This window comes from Ochlerotatus camptorhynchus, unplaced genomic scaffold (genome assembly GCF_037179485.1).
Source record: "Ochlerotatus camptorhynchus isolate MF236.1 unplaced genomic scaffold, CSIRO-AGI_Acam_v1.1 ptg000434l, whole genome shotgun sequence".
Taxonomy (NCBI): domain Eukaryota; kingdom Metazoa; phylum Arthropoda; class Insecta; order Diptera; family Culicidae; genus Ochlerotatus; species Ochlerotatus camptorhynchus.
The window spans coordinates 11,371,719-11,398,401 of record NW_027040920.1 but is presented as its reverse complement, the minus strand read 5'-3'; the positions used below and the strand labels follow the sequence as shown (position 1 = coordinate 11,398,401).

At 39.7% G+C, this 26,683-nt stretch overlaps 2 protein-coding genes across 2 annotated transcripts in view; one reads left to right on the top strand and one right to left on the bottom strand.

Annotated features, from left to right (window-relative positions):
* Positions 1 to 601: 601 nt before the first annotated feature.
* Positions 602 to 26,683, top strand: part of Dp (transcription factor Dp) — a 54,025-nt gene continuing 27,943 nt past the window's right edge. Inside the window, exons 1-2 of the mRNA XM_065234658.1 lie at positions 602 to 1,232; positions 24,578 to 24,693. Coding sequence (XP_065090730.1) covers positions 1,184 to 1,232; positions 24,578 to 24,693 — 165 coding nt within the window. The 5' untranslated portion in view covers positions 602 to 1,183. The remainder of the gene's footprint in view (positions 1,233 to 24,577; positions 24,694 to 26,683) is intronic.
* On the bottom strand, positions 20,005 to 22,075 carry LOC135711593 (uncharacterized). Its single transcript, XM_065234468.1, has 5 exons — positions 21,774 to 22,075; positions 21,589 to 21,716; positions 21,231 to 21,527; positions 20,691 to 20,892; positions 20,005 to 20,638 (listed from the first exon to the last, which is right to left on the bottom strand). The coding sequence occupies exons 1-5, from the start codon at positions 21,937 to 21,939 to the stop codon at positions 20,235 to 20,237; spliced, it is 1,197 nt and encodes a 398-aa protein (XP_065090540.1). The 5' UTR covers positions 21,940 to 22,075; the 3' UTR covers positions 20,005 to 20,234.

Sequence of the window (26,683 nt, the reverse complement as noted above, 5' to 3'; positions counted from 1 at the left end):
AGAAGAAAAAATCTCAAAATAATGTTTTATTTCAAAGTTCAAGTGGTAGTAAACGTCAGTTTAGCTGCTCGAATGAAGTGGTTAATTATTAATCATATTGTCGAGCAGTTTTGGGACGACCTTCTACCAGCGATTTTACGGAAATGAAACAATAAATTCCAGGTATTTCAAGCATATTACAAATTTGACCCTATTTTCTCGAGGTTGTAAAAGAAAAAGTATCAAAACATTGTTCCACGTTAAAGTTCGAGTGGTAGGAAACGTCATTTTAAACTGCTCAAATGATGTGATCCATTGAAATCTCATATTTGGTGTGATGTTCATCCTTGAAATCAATTTATTTCATTCCCCAAACGCATGTCGCATGACTTCACGGACGACCCCTTGCCACGTGCGCTTTGCCGTTTCTGCTCCATGGGTCCGCACGCATTCGCGCCTTCAAGCGCCGCGGTGTGAAATTGCGCCATCTGACGCGTGACGCTCGCGCTCCGAATCGAAAACATTCGAAAGACTGTTTTTATTCGTTTCGCGAACTGTCAACAAAATATGCGCCTCCTTCGCATCATCATCAGAGCAGCAGCAGTCGAACCGTGTTCGAAAAATACATGCAAGAAGGTGCTCGAAGACGCAGATAGTGGAAGTGGACACGGGGAGAAGAACGAGATTCGCTGTGAATATCGACGAGGGGGAGTAGCGAGCGAGTATTCCTTCAAATACACATCGCATCGCGAAGCAGCAGCAGCAGCCAGCCGCGAGAAAAAGACCCGCCGAACTGGACTCGAGTTGTAGCTCTGGCATCGTTTGACGGACATTTTTGCATAAAAAGTGCAATCTTCGGAACGGTCTAGCCGGCGCGGTAGTGAACCTATCGAAATCGGAACAGTGCCCGGTGGTAGTGCGGAATTTTCGCTTTCAGTGGACGTTGGAAGTGTAGAAATCGGTCCCGGTTCAGCGGTGGAAAAGCCCGTTGGAAAATCGGTACTACACGGGGTGCGCTTTTTGCGGATCGCCATTTTGAACATTCGGTTTTGTGTGTGCTCTCGGTTTTGAAATTACTGTGGTGCGGTTTGGGAAAAGTTATCTGATTATTCGGTCGGATTTTCCCTCCGGGTCGGGTCGACACTAGGAGCGAGGGTTTTCCCCTTTCCCAGCAGGGGGTGGTCGTTTGCCAGGGTCCGCCAGGATGGCCCACCAGAACAAACCGGTCAGCATCGTGATACAGGATCCCAATGGTAAGTGCGACGTCTTCTTGTTTCTCCGCCAAATTCGGGGGGAATTTGTATGGGATTTTCGTTCGATTTTGGCTAGTTTGAAAAAATGGTCATTTGTGGGTCCTGTGGTGGGGATTCATTGGAGAAATTTTCACTTCAATAGCGCCAGTCTGAGGTGGGAAAAAGTGGCCTTGACCGTGCCATCGTCGACGACGACGTCTTCGTTTCGAGGAAAAATTGACGTTCTGTTTTTTCGATGGGTCGGGTGTTTTTTTGAGAGGAACAACAATTTCGTAATTTGTCTTGCGTTTTATCGTATGCTTTCGTATTCAACTTCTTATGGCTGTTCGATTCACGATTTGCCACGATATCACACACGACGGAGTCGGGAAAGAGCGCTGATAAGCCAAAGCAAGAAGGATGCAATAATAATTGTTTTCGAACGGGTCCGGACTGGACGCGAGGAAGTGCGAGTAGTAGGAGTAGTATAAGCTCGGCCGCCGCTCTTTTGCTGACTCCGGCGAATAGGAGCGCAAAATGAAGCATAGGAAATGATATGCCTATGCCTTTTGCTAAATTTGTTGGTGGGTCATTGTTTTACCTTTTACGTGCTAATTATTTGGGTTTGTTTCTTTAGGTGTTATTGGTTGATCGTTTGGAGATCAATCAGAACACTAAAATATGTGCTTATTTTATTGTTTTATTGAATTTATTTTAAATTATTTTGAATAACTATCAACTAGGTAAAATTTAATGAGAATTCTAACAGAATTTCCAACAACGGTGCTTATCTTTTGAGAAATTCTGAAGAATTAAAACAAAATTAAATTTTAAATTTAATGCAAAACCCAACCAAGGCACTAAGAAAGAAGTATGTGCCAATTTTGAACAATAAATTTACTATTAGGGAAGATGCATAAATGACGTAGCATTTTAGGGTGACCAGCCATGTAGGGGAAGGGAGTCCAACGTTGGTGCTTCATCAAACGTAAAACAATGTTTAACCTATAATGAAGCACCAACCCAACTTTGGACCCCCTTCCCCTTGTAGCGTATTTTTCTCCATGGCTGGACACCCTAAAATGCTACGTCATTTATGCATCTTACCTTATCTCAAAGAAATCGCAACATCAAAAAATCTATCGCAAGATTTGTATCTTTTTGAGAGGTCTTTTGGCAAAAATCCATTAACATGGTGTCGACTACCTGTAAAATCCGGGAATTCATTGTTGGACCTGGGAAATCAGGGAATCTCAGAGAATTTCATTATTTTTTTTTCTTTAGGAGATTTTCAGCCATAGGCTGGTTCATCTCCGAAAGCCCCTGAAGGGGACTCCCTTAGTAACGTAGTTTAGATTTTTTCGGTGAACCCTGAGGGGATTCTCCTGGGTATAGGTGTGCTTAGGGTTTTATGGTACATAGTGGTTTTTACAGAGTTTGTTAACGTTTGTGTTTCGTGGTTGTTCAGCGTGATTGGCGGTTCATAAAAGGGATGGCAGTGGTCGTAAAGGGTAATCAGATAATCGTTGTGTGGTATCCAGTCTAAAGTCAATCGGGGTATAGGGGGTCGGTGATTTAATTTTATCGAACAATCCAGCATCTTTAAGAAAGGTTATTAGAGCAGCTTCGGTGGATGGGTCGTTAGACAGGGCATTGCGTATGTTGTTCGGGATTCCGTTGTGGACCCGGTTGTTCTGGAAGCAGGGGCAGATGACGATCAGATGTTCGACAGTCATTATAGTGTTGCAGGTGTCGCACCACTTCTGAAAAGATGTAGCGCTGCCCATATTATGGGTTACTCAGGTGTGTCCAGATTGGAGCCGAGATAGGACCTGTTGTTCCCGTCGACTCGTAGTGTCCTTCCATTTGAAGATGTCGTCCTTTATTTTCCTTAATAAAGGTCCCCTTTTTGTAACCCACTCTTGGTACCAGCCGTCTCGAAGGGTTGTTTTCACCCATGTTTTTATGTCTGAAATGGGAACAGATGTGGTAGTCATCCGGCCGGTGCGCCCAGTGGCGGCGAGATGGTCCGCTTCGCAGTTACCGCGTATACCACTATGGCCAGGTACCCAGACAAATGAGGTGTTCGGTGGTGCGGTCTTTTGTATGCCTTGAATCCAGGGATGTTTTGATGTTGCTGAATTCAAGGCACATAAAACGCTGGCAGAATATGTTAGAACGCAAATGGGCTTATCGGAGGGCGTAGTGATGGCTAAGTAGATGGCTGCGGCCTCCGCCGAGTAGACAGAGCATTGATCGGGAAGTCGAAAGAATAAACTGTTGAACGTATCCGCTACTCCGTATCCTACTTTTCCCGCAGCCTTGGAGCCGTCCGTGAAGCGGTGTTGAAACTTGGCATACTTAGTTCTGAGTAGCTCCGCTAGGTGGCTGTGCATAGCGTGAGAGTTGTTCCACCTGCCTTAAAGTGCTTGGCAATCGAAAGGTCAACGTGTAGGGTTGGTTCTGTCCATCCTCTGGGTCCGATCCAGTGTAAGCTGGACACAGGTGGGAGCTCCTGATGGACCAGGCTTCCTAGGGCTCTATTCCCCTCTCTGAGGAGAAAGACCTCGTGGTTCCCACTGGTCTTTTCTAGGTAACTGGATGTTCTGCAGCTCAGCGTTTCGGCGATTTGATATTGGAACGGCAGTACACCAAGTTCAACGCATGCCGATTCAGCGGGTGTAGAGGGCAGAAGACCTGCGACGATCCTGATGGCCTGGACGCGTGGTTAGAGAGTCTTTGGAGAGGCAGGTTAGTTCAATAGTCTACTGTTTACGGTGGCCTCCCAAGTAACAATTTTGGTTGTATGCGGGTTCTGTAGACCATGATTTAGACTTGTAGAATGCTATAAAACCTCTATGAAGCTTGCAATGTTACTTGGGCTTGGCTACCTTTAGTAGGATCTCTCTGTTGCTGCTGTGGTGTGGTTTTGAGAGTGTTCGCAGGAGGTTTAGTCGCGTACGGCAATTGGCTTTAGTGTCAGTAAAGTGTGCGTTGAACCTCAGCTCTCGGTCCAGGCGCACTCCGAGAACCTGGATTTTGTTGGGTATCGGAATGTTGTTCGCTGAGATGTTCGTTGGTAGCTGCCGATGGCGGGAGTGGCAGTATTTCATTGAAATTCAGCGAGATCCTCCAACCTGAGATCCTGAAGGTTTATAAAAATCATTTTCCACAAAGGCTAGACGTTGTTAGATGTTGTAAAATTGAACCTCTTCAAGGGGTTTGTGCGTCTTTTAATAGATATTACCCCTAATTGCGGCTGACAAAATTTAACCTTCGAGTAGATTGGTGCGTCTGCTCGATCCAGCCATGTTCAACACAAATTAAACCTCATGAGCGCCTTTGAGTAAATGCAATAATAGTAAAGAGTTAAGAGAAGATGATGATTTTTTTTTACTAAATACTTCATGTACCTTATTGTGTTCTTAACAGCCTGATTTATGGCGTCCCAGAAAGTATAAGCACAGTTTATGATTGTAATAAAGCAACGTTATGTTAATGAACTCAATTTTTTATTTCATATATCTCGCGTAACACTTCAAAAGAGCCTATCCTTGTTGATCGATTCTCTTCATCGACTTTCTCTTTGGTTTACCACGGCTACATAAACGAAGTTCTCGTTAAAACGCTATCCAGACTGGAGAGTTATAACATGTTATAACGGTTGCCAATTAATTGCAACACAGAAACCACCATCAAGATAGAGCTATAACATGTTATAACTCTGTAGTCTGAACGTACTATAAGCTCGCAGCACAGTTCGACAGTAGATGATGTTAGCTTGCGCCTGAAACAACACACTCAATGGAAAATTCATTTCGACAGTGAGCATGCATAAGGGCGTATACGCGATGATCGATTTTCTCTTTGCATTGCTACAGCTAAGCTAAACAATTTTCTAGAATTTGTTCAATGCAGAGTTGTAACAGGTTGTATCAAAAGCAACAGCAAACTCACCAAGAAACGTTAAATCTAGCGAGTTATTAACGAAAGAGAAAATCATCATCGCGTTTACGCCCTTATGCATGCTCACTGTCGATTTACAGTCGCGCATTCATCAAAGAGAAAATCAATGAAGAGAATCGATCAACAATGATAAGCCCTTTTTTTCGTGCTGCGCGAGATATATCGACAGTGATCATGCATAAGGGCGTAAACGCGATGAACGATTCTCTTCGTCGATTTTGTCTTTTGTTAATAACAGTGATGCAAAATATCATGACACTCACGTGACACTCGTCTTCGCATCAACCGACTATCGCTGACAGATCGTTTTGTCCCGCAGTGAGAGTTAGAGCCATGACAAACAACAATCACCAGTAATGGTCGCTGCTCACAAGCAAAACGTTACACTCACTGCTGATGATGAAAAGCACAACGAAAACAGTGAAGACTTCTGCAGTACGATCATGAGAAAAGGCGAAACGACAGAAGAAAATGAAAGCAATGCCTACGCATTCCAAGTTCGTCTCGGCAGGCGCGACTGTGTGAGTTACAAACAAAGCAGGCAACATTAAACGGAAGCTGTTGGGCTCACTCACCAACACACTCACATAAGCAAGCAAATCAGCAACTGCTTCAAAACGAGCACAGATGAGTATCGTGATTGTCGGGAATGACCAGATCGGTGATGGATCACAACAGAAGACGACATGCATCAGTTGCTTTTTACTTCTTTCGTCAACTTGATGGATGGTCATGGAGAGAGCTTCGACGAGCACATTGATAGGAATGTACAAAGCGTTACTACCATCAGCTGTTTGGCGATCATGATTGTGATAGGTCGCAACTCTGGTTAATAACTCGCTTGTAATAACATTTCTCGGTGCGATTGTTGTTGCTTTTGATGTTACAGTAATGTATTGAATACATTTCAGAAAATTGTTTCCCTTAGATGTAGCAATTTAATGAGAAGATCGATGAAGAGAATCGATCTTCGCTGTTATGCCCTTATGCATGCTCACTGTCGATATGTTCTATATAGTTTTCTTTTTCAATTGGATGAAAATAATCCACAGTTTCTTTAATCGTATGCCAAGGAGCAAACTTTTGAACTGACGCTGCCCGTGATCTTCAGCACAGATTCATTGGCGATAATTTTGACCGCTTTTATCCAGTCTTTTTCAAAATCTTCGATAGAATTCGCTGTCTTAAAGTGTTTCCGCTGATATGCCTTAGAAAGGACCGATCAAATTTCGATTGTTAGGACCTCCGGATAATTCGGAGGAATCATCTCTTTTGGCACGTATTGGACAATGTTTGCTTTGTACCAAGCAACCTTGTTTTTTGAGTAGTGCACTGACGACAAATAATCAGGTCAAAATAGTACCCGTCACGTCGCGTCACTTTTCAAATAGACCAATCTACATTGATTGATTCTCTTCATTGATTCTCTCTTTCGTTAATAACTCTGCTCCAAAAATATGTTCAGCTATTCTTATCGTCTACTTCTTTTTCTTCTTCTTCGCATTTCAAGCTTATGGCATATTAGCTTATTGCGTGCTCACAACTTAGTGTTCTAGATGCACTTCCACAGTTATTAATTGAGAGCTTTCGATGCCTGCTACCATTTTTGCATTAGTATAATTGTGTGCCAAGTACAATCATACTCTATGCCCCCTGGGCTTTGGCAAAACCTTGAGGTAGTTTAATTAGGCTACCAGGTCCCAGGGCTGATCTGGATCTTTACCACATTGGAAAGATGCACACTAGTGTTGCAAGATCAGTGTTGATACTTACCAAAAGTGCATTTGAACCCGCTTATAAAAGCATATCAACAGACTAATCATCATCGTACATTGTTTATTGCTCTATACTAATAACAAATGATTAAGTACAGCGTTTGATATTTTAGTAGGAATGCTGAATTTAGTCGCAGTAGAAATCAATCCTTTATTGAATTAGATTTATTTCTATGGATATGCACGTTTGGAAAGTATCATCACAAAGATTCTGCACTCGGTCTACAGCTTATGGGCGGGAAGCGTTGTTTTTGTTTTTTTTTTTTTTTTATCTATTTATAGAGTCAATTCTTAGAAATACGAAGCGAAAGACAAATCAAGCATTAAACACAAGACCTTCAAGAAAACTAACAACACGAAGTCTCGAAATGGCAATGTTTTATTCAAAATGTTAAATATTTCAAGAATATCGGGTGAGACCAATCGGACTGAGCGCTCTTTCGGTCATCTGGAAGGGTTGTGCACGAGGAGCGATTTAAATCCCCCCAGTTTTGAAGACATTCCGGAGCGAGGATCCATCATCCAGAAACACAATACAACAAGAGAAGGAAGTAGTATTGAAGGTAAACAAGGAGTACATGGGAACGTCGAAAACTGTAAGTATACTCCGATCTATTCTAGTACTCTTGTATAAAACCTATTGTAAACCGGCTAGATAGTAGTCGTCGTCACCGGGAAGCATAGTCATGTGAAGATTGCCAGATCCGTGACCACTCATGATAAGGCACACAAGGCTCTCAACATTAAATACATTGCACGGGTTGGGTCGCACAGAGGGTTGATTAGATGTATCCTTTGAAACACCCGCATAAACGATAACCATAAGGAGTGCCTAACAACCTATTCGGGTTATCATCCAAACAATATGTGGTACGGTGGCACGATTTGTGGTATCGTTCATGTATGGTGCTCCCCACCCTTTATTAGGGTCGCTGACGCTCATTGCACGCTCTTTCGTTCTCCGGCTGATTGAATGGATGACGGAGTTTGACGTCACACTCCTTCAGACGTTTAGGCGGTGGGAGGGCGAGAGGGATGGTTGTTCAGTACACGGAGACAATTTTACAAATGTATTTCTAATAGGTAAATCACAGTTTAAAACTCACTAATAATCTCTTTCAATCTCTTTTAATTTCTTTTTCATTGACGGTGTGATGTAATCAATGCGCTCTGTGACGAGAGCGCAAACCAAACGAGGCCATTTTTCAACGATACGATAATAACTTATGCGCTTTTCACACAAAACCTACCCAACCCTTTCCTTTCTACAATCCCTGAGCAGCTGGTTTACCATAAGTATACCTCGCAGAACTTTTTTAACCCCCATGGGTAAAGATGCTGTGTTGCTCACTCCTCTCCCCTTCCCTGGTGTACTATGGATGGTGTGAATATTCACATCGGTGACATGGCCCCTGACCCCCTTGTACATCATAAAATGAAAATGAAAAATGAAAAGTACAATCATACTCTATGCCCAGGGAGTCGAGAAATTTTCCAACCCTAAAAATTCCTAGACCGGACCGGCAATCGAACCCAGTCACCTCCAGCATGGTCTTGCTTTGTAGCTGCGCCTTTACCGACTGAGCTAAGGGAGGCCCCAATTCTTATCGTCTAATACCCTCTTTATAATACTTTCTTTTAACAGACTATGTAGAAAAATTAGCCCGGAATATGGATGCAGCCAAGTTATTAACGAAAGCGGCGTCGGTGGTGTAGTGGTAAGCGTGATTACCACTCACCACAGCAGGCCTGGGTTCAATCCCAGTCGGCGCCGCCGGGATGTTCTGAGGCATAACAACCTCTGATCACGCCTTCCATCGGAAGGGAAGTAAAGCTGTTGGTCCCGGTTCATGAGTTGATGAGTTGATAGGTAGCATTGGTGCTCAGCACGGAAAACAAGATCGACGAAAAACAAATCAAGGAAAAAAATAAGTTATTAACGAAAGAGAGAGTCGGCGAAGAGAATCGATCAATGTAGATTGGTTTATTTGAAAAGTGACGCGAGAAATGGCGACGAGTTGAAGTGTGCTTATACTTTTTGGGACACCCTATAGATCAGAGAATCAACTAAATGATTTTTTTTATTGCTTGAAGTAACATTTCTAGATAGAGCTGGATTTAGGGCGAATCAGCTTTTGTAAACAATTACTTCTCTCGATAATTTTTCGAAAGTCATGGTTCTCCCTGGCAAATCGAGTTCCCCTACCCGATGGTGCAGTTTGTTTGTGTAGGCGTGCCTTTAATGCCTAGAAATCAACGAGAGAAGTCATTGTTTACAAAAGCTGTTACGCCCTAATTCCAGCTCTATCTAGATTTTTATGATTGAATAAAGATTCAAATGATATTCTAGGTCTTCATTATAAACCTGGTTAGCTCGCAAAATTAGCTTCTAAATGAAATTTAAATATTGCGATGTTACAGCTATTGCAATTGGGATTGAAATGACTTTCAGAATTTTGGAAATTTGTTTTTTACGATTTCCCACCGGACGAATCCGGTCGCGGTAAGAAACGGATCATGAACTTGCTGAAAACTTCAAGCGTTTAAGTAAGCCCTTTATTTTTAGATTTATATCGAGATGGTTGCAATTTATTTTACACATTGCTATCAATTATTGCATGGATGTTTTGACAACATGCACCAAGTCCACGACGTATGGAAAGCTTACATCAGCGGAACTCGGCGGGCCCGGCAACAGCTAGCTCAGCGATATGGATGCGGATAGCAACCACGGAAACCAGGTGCTGACATGTAGGGTTTAATTATATTGAATAAAGGAGTCTTAGTTTGACGACGAAACCTAGTGGTAGCTTTTTATAAAAAGAACCTCCCACTCGTAAAAAAATTAACTCGCGTGACCTGCTCAACAACTTTAAAAAGGTAATTTAGACGCATATCTATATGCAAATCGGTCCCAAAATCCATAGAATCTTCTGGTTTCACATATTTGTATCTATTAAGGTGTTTCGGATCAGCTTCCACGATATGTATCACAATGAAACTGTTACTCCACGTTTGCGCCGCTACAGCATACATGCAGTAGCAATTTCAGGTGAAATGGGGCACTAATTTCCGAGATTTGTGTAATTGAAAATTCGAGGTGGAAGTGCATTATTATATCCTACGTGGCGGCCATTTGTGGACTCGACAGGGAATCACCTTAAAGCAATATATTTTCAATTGTTTACGTTTCAAGAGTTGTTAAACAGATAGATTGAGGTTAGGATGACGTCACTGAATTATAGTAACATCACAGACAATCAGACGCAACGCTTTCTCCTCAATCGTCGTACACGCATTAAACGTTCTATAGAACTTGAATGCGACATTGTTTGAGATTTGGCAAGCAAGCTTTTTTTCGCTAATAGCTCGCGAGATGTCATTAGTGATATTTTTAAGTAAAATTTATTTAAAGCATTACGTCTGTTTGTGTTAACATCCTAGTTACTGCTTGAACTGACAGGCGCTTACCAAGTTTAAAATTTGCGAATTTAGAAAAATGCGGTGAGCCGGCGCCGGTGGTGTAGTGGTAGGCATACCCCAATGGGTCTGGGTTCAATCCCAGCCGAGGTCGGTGGGATTTTACTTAGACATAAACATCTCTGGTCACGTCTTCCTTCGGAAGGGAAGTAAAGCCGTTGGTCCCGGCCTATGTGTGTTTGAATGGGTGCGATATCCTACGCAGGTGTGGAAGCTACCTTCCTGCACATTCGATTACCGTCAATGGATGGCAATCGATGTCCGTCGGTGATTGGCACTAGAAATACTCAGATGGGCAGAGAGAATGTGTTGAGCCAAATGAACTGTTAAAATCTGAGCCAATCAGGCCAGTGACAAGGCCTATACCAACAGCAGCGTTTGACAGTAGGCAGCATGTCCCGGGCTCAAAACATTTATTTTGCTGTGCTGGGCCCGCTGTCACCGTATAATATGTTGCCTAAGCGCCTGCCACTGGGCTGGAGCCAATCGAACATTCTCATTAGAATTTTTCCGAGGATTTCTTATTCTTACTAGTTTCAATTTGAGAGTATTGCAATCGAACAGAAATTCAGTCACCTCTATGTTTCGTGTGCTTCTCAAATTCAACTAGTTTTTGGAATCAAAAGGAATATTCTAACTTTATTGATTAACTAATCTTAGTTGGTTAATTAATGGCACCAAGAAATGTGCAAAATCTTGCGATGCAATCAATTATTATTTTGCACGTAAATCGAATCAAAAATAAAAGTCATGTGAAATGCTAGCTTCTAGCAAGGGTTGCAAGATAGTTTAGGTGCAAATCCCTGCTGCCGAATTGTATTTTGTTTTTTCCGCCCATCTCTTCTGAGTATTTCTAATTGGTAATAGATTGCGGAACAGAGACCGACGTTAAATAAATGAATGAAGAAGAAGAAGAAGAAAAATGCAGTGCCTTCCCGTTTGTTGCAACACGTGATTTCTGTATTTTTTGCATTCTAATAAATTTATCGAATGGTTTGTTCAATTCGACATTTACTGGACCGCTCTGCATGGGTTAGAGGTCCATGCCGTATTTCATGAAAAAAATGTCCACAAAACACTAGTACAGGGTGCGCCATATTTTATGTCGGTATGTAAACATTGAATACCTTTAACATTTATCAACCGATTAACTTGAGTAGACAAGTTTTGGAAACTTCAGTTATATATCGTGGCAAACAGGCATCGTCTGACAACACTATTCGTCGTTTGGTGTCAAATTTTGTTGAGCATGGGATAGTGGGAGATCGTTCACATGTCGTTCATCAACGACCTAGACGTTCTAATGAACTGATTGAAGCGGTAACGTCAGCGAAACCGAAATAAAAGTACTGAACGCTTAACGGTGCGCCATGCCATACTGCAAATCAACAGTTCAGTTTTTGCAACCAATGCGCAAAACATTCAGGGATTTGTTTAGAATCATTCCAAAGAGTCTTCAGAATTACTTTTACTCTCAGGATTCCCTCAATCATCTTATAATTCTGTCCCGTATTCCCTAGAGATTTTATCCATAACAATCCCTGAATTTTGTGCAGAACACTTTAGGAATTGCTTCCAGAAAACTCTTTAAATTCACTCCTAATTTATCTTCGCATTCCTAATCATTCTCACGAGAATTTCTCACCATTTTTTTTAGAATTTGCTTGGAACATTCCTCGGAAATCTTTTGGTATGCCAATCAGAATTCAGAATGTATTATCCCAAAATTTCCTTGGATGCCACCCCACAATTCTGCTCGAAATGCCCTTAAAAGGATCTCTTGGAATTATGTTGGATTTTTCTTGAAACACTCGTTCGTATTCCCTTCTCTGAAATTTCTACAGATTCGCTTGGAGTTAGGAACAAAACAAAATTTCTTGTCGGAAACTCTTTGAAATTCCCTCAAAATCCAAGTCAAACTAGCATGAAATTGTGCAACGAATTGTTTGAGCTATTTTCAGAATTAGATTTCTATGCAGCTCTCCTCAAAATGTCGCTTTCTTGGATTGGTTGATTAATCCTTGCCAGCAAGCAACGAGCTGCAGCCCACATTACCATCCATAGAAGGAGGAAGAAGCCGCACAGCTATTGATCAGAATCAGAATGAAGCTTGGCGGTCAGAGCTCCGATGACCCCACCCTTATAGGCGATGGATGTGTCATCTGTGAACAGGGACAACGATCCACCATCAAGGAGAGGCGGCCTATCGGAGGTGAACAGGTTGAACAAGATGGGTCCAAGGAGTAACATTGCACAGAGAACCACATGGATAGAGCTTAGCATTAGAAATAAATCTTGGTGTCTTCCCTAACAAGGACGTCGCTAGGGACGTCGTTTTTAAGTACCCATGCTGACAATCATAACTATATCAGCTTTGAATGGAAGGGCTATGTCAGTCGTGAGAACAAACTGCCCTAGCACGGACATCAAAGTCATAGAGATAGAAAAAGATTTTCGGGCAACGAACGCCAGTTTTTTCAAAAATTACCAAATGGTTAGGTTATACGCTACATTTGCACACCGGGTAGATGTACAATCGCACATGTTGTTCGACATATGTGAAGTGCATGCTTTTTGATGCGATGCCACAAATTATGTTTTACTGTGTAATTACTGGGTGTCTACTACCTTGAAAATCCTGGAAAACCAGAAATCCTCAAGTAATTTTATTTTACCTGGAAAACCTGGAATTCTAAGTATTAGGTACGTATAAGAATAAAATATATTGAAGATCACCAAGGTTGCAAATACTCGTTTCAGCTAAAACAATGTTTTTTTTTAAATCATATTTTGATCATATTTTGAATTGGTAAGATAAAAGAAGAGGTTGCAAAGAATGTATTTGACATATTAAACCTGTTTATTTCACTTCATGAGAGTCACAATCAGCGATTTTTCACACACTCACTCACTCACTCAGCGATCAGCCAATCGCTTATTATGACTCATGGAGAGCAAAATTTACAGGTTTTATATTTCAAACGCATACTTTGTAACCTCTTCTTGTAAGTTACAAGTAAAACATGTCATCATACCATCTTTTGGTTTTATTATTCCGAAAAACATTATTTTAGCTAAAATTAGTATTTGCAACCTTGAAGATCACCAATGAATTTCAAAACAAAACTAATTTTATATTCCTCTTTATTTACTTTTACTCATTGAACATAATAATTCTAAAGTGGATTTACTTTCAGTAACAAAACACATTCTAAAAATTCAATTGTTTTTTTGGGTTCTAAAACATGGATTAGAAAAAAAACCCGGAGAAATTTTCAAAAATCTGGAACGAAAATAACTGTTCAAGACGTCGGTCATTAAATGTTTTGAAAGAACCCAGATTAATTTTTTAATAAGGGGCTTGCAAAAGTTTCACAGCTTTAATTGATGAATTTGATGAGAATTTCCAAGGAACTGCAAGGGATAAGGGAATTCAGAGGAGAATTCCAAAGGAAGAATTGTTAGGAAAACTTGAAGTGATGTTTGATGTTAGATTTGTAGAACTCCTGATTCCATGGTAGTTTTGAGTAGAATCCCAATAAAATCATGAGGTGGGCTCAAAGTAAATTTCCAACAGACTTCTGAGGAGGATTCGAAGATAATTCCAAAGAGAAGCCCAAGAGAGTTCTGACTAAAATGGCAAAGTAATTTTGAGGAGAACTCCAAGGTTCTTGTGAGTAGCATTTCAATAGAAGAAGGAAAATCCAATGGTAATTCAGAAAATAATTCAATGAAAATTCTGAGGATAATTCCAAGGGGATTCTAAGGAAAGTTTCAACACGCAGAGAAATGGCTTTTAAATTCAAAAATAAACTGCTTTGAATTCAACAAAAATTATTATAGAATCAGGGCCTAATAGTAATTTTCTTTGAATCAACAATATTTGTTATTAGTTTCATAGCAAATGTTTGTTGATTTTACAATCAAGCTTCCATATGACTGTGAGTAGATTCAATAACATTTTTATTTGAATCTATCATATGAATTTTTGAAACAAAGCAATTATTTTTATTTCAATGATGCGCTTCTTTTTTGAAACAAAAAAAAATCTTTTTGATTAAAAAAAATGGTTTTTTGTTTTTAAGAAACCTTTTGTTGATTCTAATAACTTGATTTACCGTAATATTTAAATTTTTATTGGCCCTATTATGTAAGTCGAGTCGAGCGTCACTTCTGCTTACTGGTCTATTTTGGTTTTACAGAAGTAATAACAAAATAGACCAGCGACCAGAAGTGTCACTCGACTCGATTTACATAGTAGGGCCCTATTGTTTAACTAAAACTTTCATGATACTTTTTGGTTTTCAAACAATATTTATTATATTTACATAATTACAGCATCTAAATAACAATCTTTCTTCTATTTTATGCAGATTGATTGTACACATTTCAAGAATGTTAATGTTGGTGATAACTGTTCTTTCAGTTGTTTTGTTAACTTCAAATGACTGCAAATGATCGTGAAATTTACGGGACAGAACCCTGAAACAAATCAATATTAGTTGCTCATCGTTATCTAATATTATTTTGTCTAACTCATAAATGCTGATGAGATTACGCTGCCTAATGTAAAAATACACATTCTTCATGAAAATCATCCCTTGCTTTTTAAATCTATCCACATATCGTATAGCATCATCATTAATCGTATCGTAAGTAGTTAAGAGGTGTTTATATTCTTCAAATAGTGGTGACATAGTTATTTTCGAATCCCGTAAATCTATTTCTGGTTCCAAAAAGCTACCATTTAACACGCTGGACGCAAATTTGAATCCGGCCTTAATTGCTAGAGATTTACACAAATTTATCTTGTTGTTAGTAGCTCTACTATACTGTTTTGAATCTCGATGTTTTGCTTCTCCTCGCATAGCCCATTGATGCCTAGGAGCACCTGATTGCATAACAAATGTAGCATAATGTAATAAATTATGTTTGGGCTTTAACGTGTCATTAAACAATGTCAAATACTGTGAGTGATGAACATCTACTAACTTTTTCAAAATCTCCAGGTATTCAATTGATATTTCACGCAGCATGAGAATGTGACAGATTTGAAGCAACAAACAAAAATTTTTCCAAACCTCGTCCTCTTCTGGTACTAACATTCCTATGATGAGTGGAAGGAAGTTAACTAACGTTTTAATTTCACTTGCAGTCATTTTGATTTTGCTTTTAGAGATATTTATGTCTTTAATATCGCTTGGAATATTGGACGAATTAAGGTTTCCGAACACAAATGTATTTTTTCTAAAATTCAGTTCGTCAAGTGAGAATGTGTTTTTAACGTTAATAAAATAGTTCAAATAATGCCCTAACCCATAAATGCACACGCCTTCCCAAAGATCATGCATCAAATCAAAGTAAACGTTGAAGGTAACATGAAAGGAAGGAATCTCATTAAAAATGCTCTTCTTTTTCACACCAGTAAGTGATACATCGTCCAAGTTTAAATCTTCATCGTAGCTTTTTACAGTTCTGAATGTTTCGGTGTATTCGGTAGTATCCTTTTCTCTCTGGTTTCGGTTTCTTTTGCACAAACGACAATAATAATTGGCTCGAACGGATTCAACTAGATCTAAGATACCAGAAAGTCCTAAGTTATCACCGGTAATGAATCCTAACATGAAATGGATAACTATTTTCTCTCCTTTGAAGTTAATCTCTAATCCGTTTGTCTCTAATTCAATTAGTATATCTACTAGATTACGAAAAAGAAAATTGTTATCGAATTCCTTTCTATCCGCTGACAATATAAATCCAGCTACATACATGAATATTTGACAGTTTTGTCAGAATGTGAGCAGGCAAACAGGGAACATAATAGTAAATCCCACAAATAGAAGTTTTAGCCGCATGCGGTGAAACGGTATCGCCAGTTGTAAAATCGTCGAAAAACAAGTTCAAAGGCACTATCAACTTATTGTCAGAGTACATTGTGCGCTGCTTCCACAGGTTACCGTCAACCATGGTTCTGATACATCCATCACTCGAAGGCGTTAAGCTCTTTAATATAGTATCCATAACACCATCTGATTCCATGTACTTCCGTAGTTGAAAATTCAAAGGCATTAGAATAGCTAAAAATGTAAATATATTATGTTAATTTAATTACCAAACATGTAGTCAACTATATTACATTATTATTTTACCTGTAATGGGGTCGTTACTCATTTGCTGCGCATTCCGTACAATACCCGGACGTAATTCGTTACTGAGTACAAATTCTCTCGGTTCTGCATACAAATCATTCGCCTTCAGTTGTTCAACGAATTTGTACTCTGTATCGCTGTTATGCATATTTGCAAATATTTCATCGAACATTATTTTCCCTTCTGCCGTAATACAACCTGAAGACTCCATTAATTTAACTATGTTACTAAGCGGATTTAAAAACATGTTTTGAATGTCTTGTTGTACATCGAAAACAACTTTCCTTGGAAGAGTGTTTGCACTTAAATATTTCAGATTAAAATGGATTGAAGCGTTTTTCCCCTCCCCTTGGCTAGTTTTTGCACCTTGCTGTTGGTGGGCGGGCTTAATTTCATGCTAGTGGAGTGTTGGAGACGGTAGGTTTATGGTCGGCGTTGCTGGCTCATGCCGCGATAGAATGGCGTCATGGGCAGGCAATGGGGATTACTAAGCTTCCCCTCTCTGATAAACCACTGCATGAGAGAACCAAAGATCTAGTCTAGCAGTGATAGTATCACACTTGTTACTCCTTTTATTGAGAGCCGCGTCGTAGTACGCTTACGTATAGGCACTGACGTTGGGTGTGATACTGGCGGGTTTTGCCGCAAATCACTCTTATTTTATTTATTTTTTACGATAGATTTATTTGGGTTTGCAAGGGAATTATACTATTGAAGTATTTCAGAAAGTGCCCATCGGTGCTCCTTCTATTTGCGTGACAAGCTTTCATTGTCGTTTTCATTGAGGTATTACTCAGGGAACAATGTTAAACACCATTTTGGACATGGTATTGTAAATAATCTTATATGTGCTTCATTTTGATTTGGGATAAGTGTTTGAACTATGGCTCGGGATTTCCACTGTGGTGTGCTTCTATTGTGACATACCCATATGTATTTTTGTGGTGCGACATAGTGGAAACGTGAGAGCGTAATTGGAACATATACCCTATATAATGTAAATATCAGCTAGGAAACTAACTTCAAAATGAAGCATTTTAGTCACATGAAGGTGTTACCTGGGTTGAACTAAGATATAATAAATAGGTATAGGCTTAAATCAAAAGTACTTGAAACACGTTTAATTTTAGATTACAAGCACAAGTGCAGGTACTTTATAAAGCATGGGTTATGATTGATTAGGTGAATTAGAGCTTTTAATAATTTATTAAATTAGACTAATGAGATATCATAATCATCAAATGAACTTAAATAAGAAACTTCAGAAAGTCTAATGACATTAAGTAGATTAACAAAAGAATTAGGATGCGGGGGGTCCGCGTAGGAGGCAACTAACCTTTAAAGTTGTAGAATAAATCTTCTTATTTAGGTTTGAACATTAACAAGAAAACGCAGGCAGACCAATACTATTAAGCAGATTAACAAGGAGAGGAATAGTTTAGGAAATAAGTAAAAGTAAAGGTATGTGACAATTAATAGCTTTTAAACTTTTGGAGGTATTGTATTCCCCTGAGTTTGTTGTACTCGATTACTATATAATTCTCTCAATACGCGAAATCTCTTATATATGCGGTTAAAGCATTTGAGTTAACTTATTTCTTAGTGTTCAAGTACTTACATTTGTAAACAGCAGTCAATGCTAATCTATGAACTAAACCATACGTAAAATCGATCTTTCCTTATGTGGTATTGATGCATGTTTAACTTTTCGCGGCTGTCGGAATCAACGCGCCTACGTCTACGGAGCTTACGCAGAAGTGATTCGCAAATGCGGTAGAGCTCACCAAAAGTTTTTTTGAGCTTCTGTAGTATAGAATTTGTTCGTTACGGTCGCGAAATCTTGAAATGATTGATACGTGCGGTAAAATAACTAAATTGAAACAAAGCTCAACAGTAAAATAAGTAGAATATTTAGGGAGGAAACCAAAATTAATCAACTTGCCAACATAGGCTATCACATTTATTTTGGTGGCACTCTTTAAGTGATAATAATTTTTTTTTTTTTCTCTACGGTTGTTTCGCGTGGCGTTCACAATTTGCGCGATTTTCGTATCTTACGTAATTTAGATGTATAGCTATAAACGGTTTCACTGACTTGAGGTCGTTCCTTAAGCGGTGTTGGTACAGGTTAAACCTTTGTCGACTGTCGGATTCAACGCGCCTACGTCTACGGAGCTTACGCAGAAGTGATACGCAATTCGGTAAAGTTTGTCAAACGCTTTTGAGCTCATAGAATTTGTTCGGTGCGGTCGCGAAATCTTGAAATAATTGATACGTTCTTTAAATTAACTAATTTGATACAAAGCTCAGCAGTAAGTAAGTAGAATATCTAGGGAGGAAACCAAAATTAATCAACTTGCCAACATAGGCTATCACATTTATTTTGGTGGCACTCTTTAAATGATAATAAGCCTTTTTTCTCGCTTCGGTTGTCTCGCACGGCTTTCGGAATTCGCGCGGTTTTCGTAACTTACATAATTTAGATATTTCGTTCGAAACGGATTTACTTATTCAATCGGTTTACTACGCGGATGTATCTACGCGCACACGTCACAGCATTTTTTCTATAACTATCTTGAAACAATACATACGGAATCCAGTGTTCAAGCGGCCAACATAGGCTAGTCCTTCTGCTGTATTGTCAAAGATAGAAGCAAAATTTATTCAAATGGGTCAAGTCTTGAAAACTAAGCTGTCACGCAGCTCCAGCTTGATACCCAATAAAAAAAAAAAAAAAAAAAAAAAAAAAAAAAAAAAAAAAAAAAAAAAAAATGGATTGAAGCGTTTTTCATTCGTTTGACCATCAGATTTAGATTGGTTGTATACATCGAGCATTGTGTTTCATCTGGTGGGGGCGTATCCTCCATGTCACTTTCAATTTTTCGACTGTGTTGTGTTTTGGTGTGGGCGTTTCGGCATATGCAAAAGAACCTTCGATATTATGCTGTTGTGCTGTGCTCTCATTTGTCGTGTTACTGGTTTCCTCAAAGTGTTTGTTCAAGTGCCGATAGAATGAAGATTTAACACTATATTTCCTAGTGCAATCACCGATGTTGCATTCGTATACGTCCAGGTTACCATGATATTTATTTATATGGTCGTGGAAGCGATGAATCGATTGCGATGTCCAGTTGCATCGTCGTGCTACACATCGAATCATTTTTATTACTGTTGTTGTTGTTGTTGTTGTCGAACACTGTTACGCAGTGAAGTACACAATGCTACGACATTCGTTTGTTCACGGGGAATCTCAAAATCGAACAACAGGTTTGCCAATAAGTTCCAAACTGATGATGACTGTCGTGGGAAGGAAATACCATACGACTTATAGAGTTTCAAGCACACGTCAAGCGCTTTTTGAAAGCTCGGTAGCTTGTATGAGATAACGTTGTTCCAAACTGAAAATGATGTAGGATTTTTCGGATCTTCCCCGTGAACCACAATGAATGGAGTTAGATCGACACTTCTCGTCTGTAATGTTTTGAATATTTTGGCAAGTGTAGTTTGAAGCTCTGCCAAATCCTTGATCAAAACTGCGACGCTCTCTCGGGATTCAATTATGGACGGTTTCCAACGATTCTTTCCCGGTGTCCTGAGAATAGGGCTTGGCAAGATGTGATTTAGCAGCCAGATGGTTATGAGCCCCCGTCCATCTACGAAAATACATGAGAACAATGTAGATTAGTATTTAACTTAAATTTCAACTTACCATTAGAGATGTCATCTGCTTTCAGAAAACTTAGTAAGCTTTTTCCGACCGTATCCGTTACTTCAACTTCCAAAATAGGAAAAACTTCGCTCACAAATGACTCCCATCGATCGAAAAGAAGTTTTTCTTTTTCCGGAAAACGTTGTTGAAAATCGATTTGGACTAATTGATAAGCTTGGTGGTGTCTCAACACAGGATACTCAGCCAAAATAGAAGCAGTGTTTCGTTTCTGGTTGTCCAATAATTCAAGCAATCTTGGCTTTGTTGTTTGCTTCCACTTGTTCTTTACTTCATCCCAGTCGTCCTGATTATGGATAATCCATTTTTTGGTCCGTTGATATTCCGTTACTGAAGAGAATTTTTGTTATTGACTAACATAGTTAACATATATGAAACTTACAATCGTTTTGGGTGATGTCGCTCGTTGATGCAGGATTTTCTAATGCTGTAACAACGGCTTGACTCGTTCCTTGAACAATACTCTCCACTTTATCTTCTCTGTAATTGATGTTGCGGTCACGTAGGGTTCCTTTTGCTTGTTTTCTCAGTTTAACTCTCCGCCCAGAGCCATCGGTCGTCCATGCAGGTTGATACCAACTCTCCTGTAGAGAAAGTAAACAAAGACTTTGATTAGTGTGAGTTGTTGTTGATACATTAATCAAACTTGGATTTCGTATATGCAGAGAGCTAATAAGATTGCAGCTGAAAGCTGGATTAACAATAGAAAAGGGCGCATCAGCATTTGTAAACAAACCGTTCTTAAGCCCTTGCCTGACAAAGCGAAGGCCGCCCACGCAAACCAACAACATCATCGTGTAGAGGAATCTTTCCCCTACCCGATTATGGTGTTGATATTAAGAACGGTCCAAGTGATGTTTTATTAAATAATTACTTATAATTAGTGCATAGCTGAAAAAAAGCAAAATAAGTAAAATCTTACCTGTGGTTCACTTGGAAACAGTAAACTCAACTCAACTGCTCTGTCTTGCAATTCGGAGGCAGTTAGCTTTGAAAAACGGTCTTTAAAACCGTCTACCACGATTTGTGTTATGATGCGCTTGTCAGATCTTGTCAGAAGTTTGTTCGTTTGATATTTTGTTAGAATTGCCTTGCCTCTTGCAGATGTTTGCAGCAAATAAGTTGCTGTACAGTCAGCTCTTGTTACGTCTGGTTCATGAATGGCGAGAAGCGTAGGTGGAAAAGGCGACGGCGCTGATTCAGCCAACGGCGGAAGATTCTGGTTAAAAGGAATAAGACATTGCTGATTTGATTCTTTTAATAAATTACGGTTTACTCACCAGGCTTTTTCTCCATGCATTGATTCCGTGGATGCATTTAGTTCTTTCCGCTAAAAATGGCTGCTGGATTAGTTCCTCCACTTCCTTCCGTTCGATAAACTTCAGAATATCGACAGTGTATCGGTTTGCTGGAATAATCACAAATATTAGAATCTTCATAGTACATATAATATCAATTTTCTTACCAATGAAAGCACAAACTACAGCATCGCACAACTCAAACGATTTCAATAATTTTAACACTTCCAATTCATCCACACCTAGCGTTTCCACTTCCAACTCTTCAATGACGACTTCTTCCGACGAGTCCATTTTTCCGTTTGCGTGATTTAATAAAATGGCGGAGATCATATCATTTTCAAAGGCATATTTTTTGAATCTAAAACCAAGATCTTTGTTTCTAATGTAAATATTTTAGAACCAATTCTGCCCTGTATTAGAATCAAATAAACATATTTATTGATTTGACAAAAATTTTGCATTTGAATCAAAGCGTTAATATTTTTGATTCTAATATGCCGTATTTTTCTGCGTGAAGGAAATGAAATTTTAAAGGAATACTTGAAGGATATTGCTATATTTTGTTTTAGAGAAGTCAAAGAAGAGTTCTTTGAGAATTCTGAGGATCATTTCATGGAATTTACTGAACTACTCGGAGAGAATTCTGTGTGGAATTTAGAGGAAATTCAGAAGATAATTCGTTGAGAATTTTACGAGAACAATATTAAATACTAAGGAGAGTTTATTTGAGGAGTGAATCAAGAAGTTTTCCATCGATAATTTCTATAGTATTATGGAGCAAATTGTATGGGACTTTTTTTTTCAATTAAATTTAAGATTTTTTATGAGTATGATAGATAAATTTCAAAACAAATTTGAATTTTTTTGTTATTATTGACTTAGTAATAAAGCGATTTATACCTTATTAAAACAAATTATTGACTCCTGGAACTAAAGTTCTCTTTGTTTGAAATATAACCAGTTCATTCCAGATTTAGCATTCCCCTACGACCTTGGTTATTTATGTTTGTTATTAACGTACAATCTTACCATAATCAAATAAGTTACACATGGAAAAACAGCTATTATTTTAAAATTATATAGGGGAAACGCTCCTATAGTTGCGGTACGTTAGAAGCGTTAGGTTCCTATAGTTGTGTATGGAGACTCAATACACAACTATAGGAACCTAACGCTTCTAACGTACCGCAACTAAAGGAGCCTTTACCTATGGCACTTAAGTTAAGTAAACACGTTTCTGGCACTTAATTAATTGTTTTACCCAAAATAGCACATTTTTTAATGTAGGTATTTAAAAAAAAATCTATAAAAACCTGGACATTTGCCGTTGAATTCCTGGAAAACACAGGGAATTTCATTTAGCAAAATGAGTAGACCTCTGAGTAAGCTAGTCGTTTTTGATACAGCTATCATTCATACTTGCTCTTCTCGCAAGAATACGCATTGAATTCTGATGTCCCGTATCATTTGAACAATTCTGCGACTCTCTAAAGACGCGCCTTCTTATCAATCAAAATTGGTGAAGGTACGAAACGGATCGAGCGTTCCCTATATCAAACTCACCCTTAAGGGGGGGTAAGGGTGAGTGACGTTTTCCCTCGCCACCATTGGCAAAAGGGATGATCGCTGATTCGCTCATGTACCTCCGATGTGCGGAAACACACTCAAGTCCAACATTTGACGTATGCATCTAGTCGTTAGGTTTGAAAATTGCAGCTATTGTTGCCATCTATCGTATAAAATGTCCAATTTAAGTATGATATTTGACGGTAAGCATCTCCAAGTACATAAATTATATTTTTATTAGATTTTCCATAGTATTAATCATAAATTATCTTGAATTTCTGCTCATAATTATTATGGAATTCTTCTTAAAATGACCTCGTAATTTCCTCGAAATTCTTCTTGAAATTCCTTTGAAACTCTGAAATAATTTCCTTGGAATATTTTGAAACAGTGCTGAAAACTCGTAACCTTTGATTTGTTTTTGAACTGTAGTCAAAACTTTTCTCAGAAACCTTCGAACTTCTCCTCAGAAATCCCCTAGAATTTTCCTCCTTCTACTTCCTCCTCGCATTTCAAGCTTATTGTATATCGCATATTAGCTTATTGCGTGCTGGATTGTGTGCTTTCAACTTCCTCAGTTATTTATTGAGAGCTTTCGATGCCTGTACCATTTTTGCATTAGTATAATTGTGTGGCAGGGAAGTCGAGAAGTTTTCCAACCCGAAAAATTCCTAGACCGAACCGGGAATCGATCCCAGCCATCTCCAGCATGGTCTAGTTTGTAGCTGCGCCTTTACCGAGTTAGCGAAGGGAGGCCCCAACATCAACATGCTGAATATAGCCTCCATGCTGGTTAGGAAAATCAAATCATCATTGAGGTTACATTGAATCAGTTGATATTGACAAGCAAATAAATTAAAAAAAAAAATACTAGCTGGCCCATCTTGTTCCATATTACGCTAATTTTGTGCGGTACTGTATACGGAGGTTTTTCGCAACTGTCGCATCATACCTATAAAAGCAAACGAGCTTGAACTTGACAGTCGTAAAAGTTTTGAAATCATGTCTAGATAGAGCTGGAATTAGAGCGTAACAACTTTTGTAAACAATCGGGTAGGGGAAGTCTTCTAGATTTATTTCTAGAAATCCTGAGAGAAGTAATTGTTTACAAAATCTGTTACGCCCTAATTCTAGCTCTATCTAGATGTTTTGATATGTCGTCGACGGTACCAACATACTAGCACGTCGATTTTCTCAGTCCAATCACATTCAATTCCAGCTACAACGAATACGGCTTTCCCACCTCAAAACCAATTCATAATATAATAGTAAAACTAGCACCTAAACAGCTCAATTCCGTTCTTCGTTCCATTCGCCTTTTCGCACACTGTGTCTATAGGCTTAAAACGTACATGCGCTTGTTCTATAACCTTTCTACTACTTCCCACCTTTCCATTTCTAGGTCAACAGCAAGTTCTCCATGTGATGCAAACGGCGTCGACGACCGGCCGGCCACTGACGTCGGCCAGCGTCAAGACGATCGTTAAGGAAGTGACCGGTCAGGATATTAGCGGACAGGTGAGTTGTTGTCGATTCTCCATATTCTTTCTCCCTGTACCTACCTGTAATGGCGATCTTGCACAGCAGTCGATTTTGATGACGTTTTAGGAATGGGTGGGTTCTTGATTCCTGTCTTATGCCCCATTCGGAAATCTTTCCATGGAAACTTAATGAAGGCATGCGAAATTAATTACCACCACCGGTCCCCGTTTAGACGACGCGACAGACAGGGGAGAATCATCATCATCGACAGCTCCGCAGTTAGGCTTGGTGAGGTTAAATGCGCTGTTTTATTATGCTTCGTTGGCTGTGATGTTGTTTTCTCATGTTTTATACCTACCCATTTGCGGTGGCTCCAATCATCATCGTCGAGCCGAGCCCGACCATGCCGAGTTTCTTATTAAACCACAATCTACTGCTCCGATATGGGCAGCCATCGGTAGCAGTTGGCGAGCTCTGGGCTAGCTGACTTGGCGAGAGATGATAAACATGTGAATGACAAAATTGGTGCCAAGAAATAAGAATCACGAAGCGTGCGCCCGCGAGATTGCGATAGGTGTGGTGTGCGTATCATGGCGGGTGCATAACGGAGAGGTGAGACAGACAGACGGATGGATAGATGGACGAAATACGCATCGATCGACACGTTTCAATCATTAAAATCCATGGCTGGTTTAGCACTTGTATAAGAAGCATGGAAAAGTAGCCTCGAAGATTTAAGGACAAGATTAATAGCATCCACAAATGGCTGATTTTAGAAGGATTTTAAAGACAAACTGAAAAAAAAATCGTCGAATTTAATATGATGTAGCTGTAACTGATAATGAGACTATTGATCGCGTTCGGGAGATTACATATCTTGGCGTGACAAACTTAAGTGCAACTCTCACATTGACAATTTCATCAAGAAAATTATGGAAGTGAGTAAAATACAGCTATACAAATCAATCATCGCTCCTCATCTAGATTTTGGCTCTTCCATTTTATTTTTGGCCAATGAAGCACAAATATCGAGATTACAGCGCCAGCAGAATAAAATAATGCGTTTGATTTTGCGATGAAGCGATGATTCACTTCCTCAACTTTGATGCTGGACACTTTACAAAAATTGTCGATGATGCAAATAATAGTATATTTTACTACGGTGTTCCTTTTTAAAAAAGTTTAACGGTTTGCTGCTTCGCTATTTGTGTGATCCAATTGAAAAAGGAAGTGATGGATGACGGAACGTGGAGGAGGCGAATGAACCACGAATTGCACCAGCTGCTGGGAGAACCATCCATCGTCCACATTGCAAAAATTGGTCCGCAGGTCACCTTCTACTTGGTCGATCCACCTTGCCCGCTGTGCGCTTCTTCTTCTTGTTCCTGTTGGGTCGCTTTCTAGAACCATTTTCACTGGGTCGTCGTGCGACATTCTTACAACGTGCCCAGCCCACCGTAGTCGCCCAATTTTTGCAATGTGGGCGATGGATGGTTCTCCCAGCAGTTGGTGCAATTCGTGGTTCATTCGCCTCCTCCACGTTCCGTCATCCATCTGCACTCCACCGTAGATGGTACGCAACACCTTCCGTTCGAAAACACCAAGGGCGCGTTGGTCCTCCACGAGCATAGTCCAGGTCTCGTGGCCGTAAAAGACCACCGGTCTAATCAGCGTCTTGTAGACAGTCAACTTCGTGCGGCGGCGAATTTTATTCGACCGGAGCGTCCTCCGGAGTCCAAAGTAGACACGATTCCCTGCCTTAATGCGTCTTTAAATTTCTCTGCTGGTATCATTTTCGGCGGTCACCAGTGAGCCCAAATACACGAACTCATCGACCACCTCGATTTCGTCACCGTCAATCTGAACTCGGGGTGGGAGGCTAACATTGTCTTCCCTAGAACCTCTTGCTTTCATGTATTTTGTCTTTGATGCGTTGATGGCAAGTCCAATCCGTCTAGCTTCAGCCTTCAGTCTGATGTACGTTTCCGCCATCATCTCAAAGTTCCGTGCCATAATGTCAATGTCA

Bases quoted from the DNA above. Each gene is read 5' to 3' on its own strand.
- LOC135711593 (XM_065234468.1), bottom strand. From the start codon at position 21,939: ATGATCTCCGCCATTTTATTAAATCACGCAAACGGAAAAATGGACTCG. The intron at 21,528-21,588 runs GTGAGTAAACCG...CCTTTTAACCAG, and splicing joins ATGCATGGAGAAAAAGCCTG to AATCTTCCGCCGTTGGCTGA. The intron at 20,893-21,230 runs GTAAGATTTTAC...CTTTCTCTACAG, and splicing joins TGTTTCCAAGTGAACCACAG to GAGAGTTGGTATCAACCTGC.